We start from the raw sequence: 9,431 nt of genomic DNA, 5'->3' as shown, positions 1-9,431 counted from the left end.
ACTTTATTTTTACCCCCTAACGCATAGACTTTCTAAGAAACTTTGACGACGAAAAACAACCTTTTTCTATTGTCTTTATATATAAAAGTTAAATATATCCAAATATTTAACGATTAAAAGTCAATCAAAAAGTGTAAACATATCATTCACGTATTCCAAATATAAACCAAAAATAAAATAACAAACATAAATAACAAGAATTAAACTTATACCAAACTGTAAATAGAATATCCTGATGTCACTTTTCATTAAACTCGAAAAAAAAATACATTTATACAAGTGTAATGAATTTCCGAAATTCTTTCCTAGTGTTACAAAAAGAAAGAAGTTGATTTTCATCAACTGTACCAAATCCAGATAATCGAATGCCATAAGCTTCCATTTTACGGATATCCCGAAGACTAGGCGATTGCCACAAACCATCCCACCACGCAGAAGGTAACAACGGTGTGTAAGCACATTGATTCGTTTGGTTTCCACAACTTAAGGGACCTGAAAATCTATTCCAAATATGCCCCCAACCTACTTGATTACTCAATCCTTCCGAAATTAGAGTACTCTGAAAACTACTGAAGAATGAGAAACTCGAATTACCACCAACATTATCTGCCACAAAAAAGTCTGTTAGCTACAGAAAAAGACACGGTTTCTAAAGCTTGGTTTGTTACGCTTAACTGAATAGGTTATACTATGTATCACGCATGATGTCAATAAGACAAAAATTGTTATTTTTTGTCCTATAAAAAAAGGTAGAACAGTGACTCGTTGTCGATCTTGTTAAAACTTGACTTAAATACCAGAGTAATTGTCCCATAAATTCCGTAGTAGAAAAGGTGGAGTGGGCTCTGTGACTAAAAAAGAAACCCAAGATTTTGTTTTCAAATTGCCCTAAAGCAAAGTACATTTTACGTATTCGATTCTTAGTTTCAGCTTGTTTTAGAGTGTAAAAAGTGTGAATTAAATCTTTCGAGGGTATAGGTGTAATTGGGTGTTGGCTTTGAGATTAGCTTATGTGATTGTAAAAATTTGTCATATAGTGAATTGTTTTGACAAGGCCTATGATTTTTCTCTGGTTTTGGAGTTTTCACATATATTCTTGTGTTGTTATTTCTCTATTATTTTCATTAGGCCGGTTGTTGGGAATCTTTGAGACCATTTGCCTAACAAATATCTTGTGTGTGCAAAAGTCAAGAATACCCCTCATTGTCATCATCGCAAAGGGACCTAGAAAACTTGTCCAGTCCAGTCTTGTCCTGTATCACAAACGCAGCCTAAATGATGGTAAATACCGGCTGAATTTGCAGCGGCTAAGGCAGCAATCAACTGTACGTAGGTTGTCCCAACACGTCTGTGGGCACCAGAAATTACCGCTTGCCTGGCACGTGATGCGAGAAAAAAGTCGACAAATGCAACCCATCTGGGTGCGGGTCCCCAATCCTTTGTCCTAAAATTTAAATTATGCAAACCGTTTTGGCCACTTAATTCTCCATCATAACTTTCATAGTCAAAATGAACAACCTGCAAAAAACCATAAATAAATTACAACGGACAAAAAACATTTAATTGATCTTCAACACATACTCACATTTTGTTACATAGAACTGAACAAGTTATACTGTGTTTGGCATGCATTAGATTGAAACTGTGTTTGGCATGAAATTTTTTATCCCACCCAAAAAAGATGGGACACGGACTCCAACAAGAATATCTTCCTCATCCTCATCATCAAAGATAGTCCTAGAAAGCTTGTCTAGTCCCATCCAGTCCAGTCTTTTTTGACAAATGCAGTGTAAAAGAGAAAAAAAAAACTTCAAACAATTAATTACCTCTGCAAAACTATCAAAATTTAATTTCACATCCTCCACCAATGAGGGTGTGTCTGAAACTAAAACCAACCTAGGTCTGGAACCTAATTGTGCATTCTGCATCACTTTTCTTGTACAATCCAATGCTGCTTGTAATGCTCTCACAGATCTGAAAAAAACCAGATTTCAAATGTCAAACAAGAAGCATGGTATGCATGGCTAGTTCCATGAGGATTGGAATTATTAGGGTTAAATGTGTAATCACACAACAACATTTCATACTTTTTCCAGTTTATTCAACAATGTCTCACTTTTTTTTTTTTTTTTTTTTTACCAATTTTGTATAACTAAAAGTGCAATTTAGGCACCTGTTCATAAGCATTCTCATATGCAATGTAATATCAGGATCCAACCCTCCACCAAGAACAAAATCAACAGCTTGCTTTACTTTTTCTGTAGGAGATATGAGAATTCTCATTAACTCCCCAAACACATTAGGCCTATGAGTGTTTTCAGGTTGCCCAAAGAGCTCAGAAGCAGCCTTTCTCATCTCAACATGAACATTCTTTAAAAAAAATTGAGCTGCCACTGCATCTGTAGTATTCTGGAACCTGCAAGCATATCCCAAAATTCAAAAAACTTATAAACAAGCATAAAGTAAAGGACGGTTTCGTAATTTTACCATATTATAGGCTCTTCCCACTCCCTCCAATTGCTACAAAGAACATTTGTCTTTAATGGCCTTTGAAAATCATCAATTCTCATAACCAAATGCTTCCCGTAAGTGGTCAAACATCCGTTTTGTCTCCATAGATGTTTGACTTCATTCAGGGTAAAAGCAGTATTGGTATACGATATGTACTCCCCAAAAGGGTATTTTCCTCTGTAAGAATTTATTATTACTTTATTAGATTCATCTACAAGCATCCATATATAAGAGGGTAAAAATGTAAAATGTGTATATTGAATTGAATTATAGAAAGGATTGAGATAGAACCAATATGCCTGGTTTGTCCAATTATCAGTGATCGGTTCAAGATTACACTCAATACTGCTGCTGTTAGAATCTTGTACATTTCGTTTCCAAAACCTGCTTCTGATGCTTTTGCAATCACAAATCTTTGTCTGCAGAATTCCGCTGGAGGAAGACCTCGGATTCTAGCAGCACCTGGCAATTGTAATAATAACAGTTTGAATTCCATGACACACATGTTAATTCAATCTGAGAGTAGTAGGTTTGAATTTCTAAAATCAAATGTGTATTGCAGCAAATCGATGATGAATTCACGATTCAAAGTGAAGCTATTGAAGCACCGATGTGAATTTTTAACGATTTAAAGGTAAGTAGAAGGAAGTTTAATCGGATACCGTTAAGATCGAAGTGACGTTGAATGATATTTCTAACGCGGAGACTCTGCTCAAGAAATCCACCTCGGAAATCATCGCCCATCTCTTCCACCGTAGCGCATCCTTTGGTTTTTGTTATTTGCTTTTCATCTTCCGGTTGAGTGACGGTGGTAGTGAAGTGGTGTGTGGTGAATGATGACGGAGTCGGATCGTCGAGAGAGCGGAGAGTGAGGAATAAGATGCCGATACCGGTGAAAGCTGCAGACGCGATGAGAAGGCAGTGGAGTGACACCGGCTTCCTCCTTGATCTACCAACTAACAACCACCGCATCTTCACCGAGGAACGGAGGAGATGCTGTCGGATGGATGACGTAAAACGAGGCCCTTGTTGGATTTAGATACGATTCGATCCAAAAGCACATAAAAACATCTCGGCTCCAGATACGGAACACGATGCATCTCCCCCTCGTTATACATCATGGAATTTCTCACTGTTTTAACAATTTTTTTTATTTTTTCATTTACTGTCGGTGGCTTTTGTCCAGATCTTGTAGTTTAACATTTTCAATAAACAAAACTGTAAAAATGTTAGTATGTAAAAGATCTAATTTTTTAAGAAGTGGATGTAACGTCACAAAATTTATTTGTAGTTTTGGTCTTTGTCTAAACTAAAAAAACTATTATATATATAATTTTTATATTTTTTTATATCTATTTTAATAAAAGAATGTTTTTTTTGTCAATTTGACAAATGTGATTTTGTGATTATTTTGAATTAATTTTTATTTCACATGTTATTTTATGATTTTTCTATTTTATTAAATTTCACATAGTATTTAAATTCAATAATAAATGCATATTAATTTCCTTGATAAAATTTCCTTTTAATTTCAAAATTACTAAGTTAAATCTTCATTAATTTCTTTTATTTATTTATCTAAATTAATTGTTTAAATTTAGAGAAAAAAACACTTTAATTTTTACAATTCAATATTTTTCTCATTTTTCTTTATTAATTCAAACTTCCCAAATATTTAAAATTTTATATTTAGTTTTTTCTTTTAAATAAACTCATGTAATACATGAGTCTCATACCTAGTTTAATAATTAAAAAGAAACAGACACATCTCTCTCTCTCACACACATTTGTAGGGATGGCAAAAAAGCCTGAACCCGATAGGGAAACCCGAAACCCGATCATTTCGGGTCGGATAACGGGTCGTTATCGGGTTTGGGGCAAGGAGTGAGTTATCCTCGCCCCGACCCGCCCCGCCTCGATTATATATATATATATATATATATATATATATATATATATATATATATATATATATATATATATATATATATATATATATATATATATAAAGTTTGAATCATTTTGATGTTAATTATATGCACTCAAAAATAAAATACTTACTGTGGATAATCTTTTTAGTTATTAAGAATCTGATGTGAATGATCATTTTTTATATTTTGACGTATTACACTAAACTTTAATATAACGTCCAGTTATATTATTAAAGTGATGCATCATATTTTTAATTTAAAAGGGAGACTAGAACACATATTTTTTATAATATATCGGGGTACCCTAAAACGGAATAAAGATTTTGTATGAATTGTTGTAAACCCGATAAATACCCGAAACCCAAAGGAAAAACCCAAAACCCTATGGGGCGCCCCGATAAGATACCCGAAAGATTCGGGGCGGGTTTGGGAAACCATGCCCCACGCCGAACCCACCACGTTGACATTCATAGTCATTTGCTAGATTTACCACCAAACTTTTTTCTAGGTTTCACGATGAACTCATGAATGAACCAGTCACACGTATGACTTAGCCAAAAAAATTTCTTTCTGTTTATCGAAAGCATACAATGAACACCAAATCTGAAGCATTTTTACTCCAAGATGAACTCATGAATGAAATTGTAGTTGGATTCAAATCTGAAGCATCTTTTTATTAAATACATACACGCTCACTCGTGAAAGCTAAAGCATTTTTACCTAAATCTGAAGTAATTGTTGATTAAACACACACACACACACTCATCAATGTCGCTATATTCAACACACATAATCACCACCGCCACCGAAACCATAGAATGTTAAAAATAAAGAAACCAAATCCCTAAACAAAATCAATAAACAGTTTAGAAGTTATTCAATGTATTTCATATTAGAAAAAACCAAACTATCATTACCCTAACTTAGCTAATTTACATCGATAAGCCATCCAAATCTTGAAATTTCAAAATTATAAAACCCCAATTTAGTGCAAACGAAGAAGATGGAGTTTTTGACAAAAAAAAAAGAGGAAGGCGATGAGTTTTCTGAAAACCAACAGCAAACCTAATTATACACACTTGAATATGTTCAACTTTAAACTACATCTTGAATTTGTACACATTACTATGTTCTTCAACTTTCAAATACATCTTCAACATGTTCAAGATGTCAATTATATCTTGAATTTATATAAATTACTATCTTCTTCTTCTTCTTCAACTCTCATATACATCTATATGTTCAACTTTCAACATCATCTTGAATTTAAATTGCAGGAAGATGAAGAAAAATAACGACTAGATTCAAAGACCTGAAGATGGTCATTGCATACTCTAAGGTGAATTTAATCGATTTGGAGATGAAGAACATTTAAGTCTTGACATGGAAGATGAATTTCATATTCAACTAATTCATAGTTATAAATTGAATAATAGAATAGTTTGGTGTTATTTTATAACAAATTTTTATTGAATCTGTTAGTTCAATTTAGAACAATTTTTTATTATATTTTTATTTGTTACTTCATTATTCATATGTTCATATTCGATTTACATTAGTTCAATTCATATTCATGTGTTCTGTAACTTTCGTTTTCCATAATGGATCAGCCGAAGTCTTGGATGAGCCAAAGTTATGGTTTTTGGAGAAAAACCAGATGCCACGACATGGTGGGTTGATGACCACGTCATGGCATGGCAATCTAGTGAAGAGCGTGTTTGGATCATTTTCCACGGTGTGGCAAGGTGTTGGCCACGACATGGTAGCTGTTGCAGCCCAAGCCCATAATTTTTAGGGTTTCCCCCATATTTAAAGGCTCTAACTCTTGGTTTAGGGCATCTCCTTTATCATCCACCTCTCCATTTTGAAACCCTAGCCTCCATGGAATATTAAGAGCTTGTTCACTTGGTATTGAAGTTGTTCTTCTGATTTGGTGAAGCTTGTGAAGAAAGGAATTCCTTCTTGGTGAAAGGAAGCATTGAGAAAGACTAGATCCACCATTTTCTTCAAGTTTCTGGACCTTTTGAGGTAAAAAGATTGCATCTTGACCTTGTTCTTTTGAGATTATGTTGTTGGTCATTATTGGTTGGTTTTGGTCCTATTATTGGATGTTCTTGGAGTTTGAGGAATTCCAAAGCTTAAGATAACATTCTTATGGTCATGGACTTCTGTTAAGTAAGAAAAAGGTCTTAGTTTGAGAGTTTTGGTCATATTAAGGGCTTAATGGACTAGGGTTGTAGATATTGCTTTGGAGTGAGGTCGTAATGGATAAAGTTGGAAACTTTATCCATTAAGTTAAAGAGAAGGATTAGATTTGAAGTTTTGAGCCTTGATCTGTAAGGATTAAGCTCTTAATGAAGAATTATAGAATCTTTCAGTGGCCACGACGTGGCCAAGGAATGCCCACAACATACTGGAGTCCAACCTCGTCTTTGTTATGTCCGGACATGCCCACGACGTGAAGATGTCATGTATGTCGTCGTTTTTGTCCTAACATGCCCACGACATGGCTAAGAGGTCTCCACGCCGTGGTGAGCGTTGACTTGCTTGGCCGTTGACTTTTGACCAGTTTGACTTGGGGTCAAACTTAGAGGATTTGGATTGTTGATTGAGGATTTATCTCTTTTGGCGATAGCTGGTTCACAGGATTAAGCAGTGCAAGGTGTAAGAATGTTGTTGTGCTTCTATGGTTATTTAGTTCAGGTGAGTTTCTCATTAAGCCATGTGTATCGTTTTATAGCCTTTGCCTGGTAGGATAGATGTGTTGTTAGGGTAGAAGTATGCTAGTTGACTAGGATAACTCCTTGTTGTGCATGTGCAGTTAGAACACTTGGTGTCATGGTATGTTAGACCGGTAGGGTCTTGCCTGTTGATCTCATGATACTGTTAGGAGTTATGCTTGGTTAAGGTATCCGGGGAAGGCCAATTATTTGGATTATGTATGTTTAACAAATGAAGGACTTAAAGAAATGGTCAATGGCAGAGTAACTAGAGAAGGGTTGTTACCAAGGGAATGTAATATAATACTTTATGTTATGTGTCTATGTTACATGATTATGTGGTAATGATAGATTTGGTTCTATATAGTTGAAGTTGGATAGCCTGAAAACTCTTGGTCTAATACCTGATTGTGATGTTCTTGTCTGATTGTTCGCCCTCGGGTGAATCATCTGTTCGATTGTCTATATGATCTCTAACTACGTATGACTCTATGAATCGTATGAAAGACCATGGCCCATGGCATTTGTATGAAAGACCAGGATGTGGCCCTTGGCATTTTCATGGAAGATCAGGATTTGGCCCCTGACAATGGTATGGAAAACCATGATCTGCTCCCTGGCACTTGTACAAGTTAAGACCATGATTTGGCCCATGGCAAGATGTGACTGTAAGACTATGAGTTCACCCATAGCATCCACTTGGGGTTGGGATGGACCCATTATTTAATATATGATTTTTATGTATGTTACATGCATGTTGATAGGAGGTTTGGCAGGTTGGCGCTTGTGACAACTGGAAAATTTTGGAACAAGCAAGGTCTAAATTGTAACCGTGTACAAGTGAAGTCACAACGCAATCTTGTTGCAATAAAACTATGAATGCCAAAAGGGAATCATTTGTATGATTAATACATATATATATATATATATATATATATATATATATATATATATATAAGGGAATCATTTGTATGATTAATACATATATATATATATATATATATATATATATATATATATATATATATATATATATATATATATATATATATATTGAAAAACATGTTTGTAATGGACCTTGAAAGTCAAGAAGCTTAAAACCGAAATCACCCACCCTAGAACACCCCTAGACTGAAATCATCAACCTAGAACACGTCTAGGCCGAAAACACCCAACATGTATCAAAGTAATTGTACAACAGATAACAAGGCAAGCATCATTTCAACTCTTCTTTCTTAACTAAGGCAGAACACACCCCAAACTCCCCACCATTCTCCATTACTTCATACTATTAACTCCATTTTCTCTTAAGATCCAATTCCAAGTTTCCAAGAATTTAATCTCCAAGCTTGTCCTTAGTAATTTTGGTAAGCTCTTCTTGTTGATCTAGTGTTGTATTACACTTTCATATTAGCTTCATATTATTTACACGTATTAATATGTGTTAAAACCTTTGGGATAAGATCATTTCCAAGGAAGTTCATCAACCTCATTCAAGTGTTTAGGCTTGAAGATCTTCACACCATCTCCTCAGACAACCCACAAATCCACTCAAGGTGAGTTCATACTCCCACATTTTCTAGATTTTCATGTTTTAGGGGGGGGGGGGGATACAAGTCAAAACTGTTTATCATATAAATACTTGCATATTTCATCTTTATGTTAAAGTATAAGCCATGATTTGCATAATATATGATTATTACTAGCTTTTATACAATTATTTGTGAAATATTAGTTTTGCAAAACAAAACATGATCCATGTTATAAAAATCATGTGAAAAGTTATGATTTGTAAAACTATAAGGTTTTTGGAAGCTTTTTACAAAAATATAGCTTTTCTAACAAAAATGAGTACATTCTAGTTATTTCACTATTTTGTGAGTGACATCCCAAAAATATGATGTTTAACCTTCATTTTGAAACTAGACAAGATCATTACTATGTATTTATATAAACGATTTTATATAAATAGTCTCAACAAACAAACAAGATAAACTATAATTGGTATAGTTTGAGGAGTCACAAACACCACATTATCATTTCGAAAGAAACATATAATTATTTAAAGGAATAATTATGTAACGATGTAAATTTTAAAACCAAATTTTCATTTTAAATCACATAAAACTCATATATTATATATCAAAGAAATCATAAGTGTCTCAAGTCAACATAAATCCATGACAAAAATCAAATCCCAGAATCCTCAATAAAATCTCGAACAGATGTGTACAATCATGCCGGTGCCTTCCCGCGATCCTCTGAGGTA

At 34.2% G+C, this 9,431-nt stretch overlaps 1 protein-coding gene across 1 annotated transcript; it reads right to left on the bottom strand.

Moving 5' to 3' along the window:
* Positions 1 to 219: 219 nt before the first annotated feature.
* LOC145167258 (uncharacterized) lies at positions 220 to 3,631 on the bottom strand. The gene is made up of 7 exons (XM_079086393.1): positions 3,174 to 3,631; positions 2,811 to 2,973; positions 2,488 to 2,688; positions 2,174 to 2,416; positions 1,827 to 1,974; positions 1,290 to 1,518; positions 220 to 606 (listed from the first exon to the last, which is right to left on the bottom strand). Exons 1-7 carry the CDS (start codon positions 3,481 to 3,483, stop codon positions 272 to 274), a joined length of 1,629 nt encoding a protein of 542 aa, XP_078942519.1. The 5' UTR covers positions 3,484 to 3,631; the 3' UTR covers positions 220 to 271.
* Between the last annotated feature and the right edge of the window lie 5,800 nt (positions 3,632 to 9,431).

Source organism: Lactuca virosa, chromosome 3 (assembly GCF_052849685.1).
Source record: "Lactuca virosa cultivar CGN04683 chromosome 3, Lactuca_virosa_CGN04683_v6, whole genome shotgun sequence".
NCBI classification, from domain to species: Eukaryota; Viridiplantae; Streptophyta; class Magnoliopsida; order Asterales; family Asteraceae; genus Lactuca; species Lactuca virosa.
This window is presented reverse-complemented; position numbering and strand designations above follow the sequence as displayed.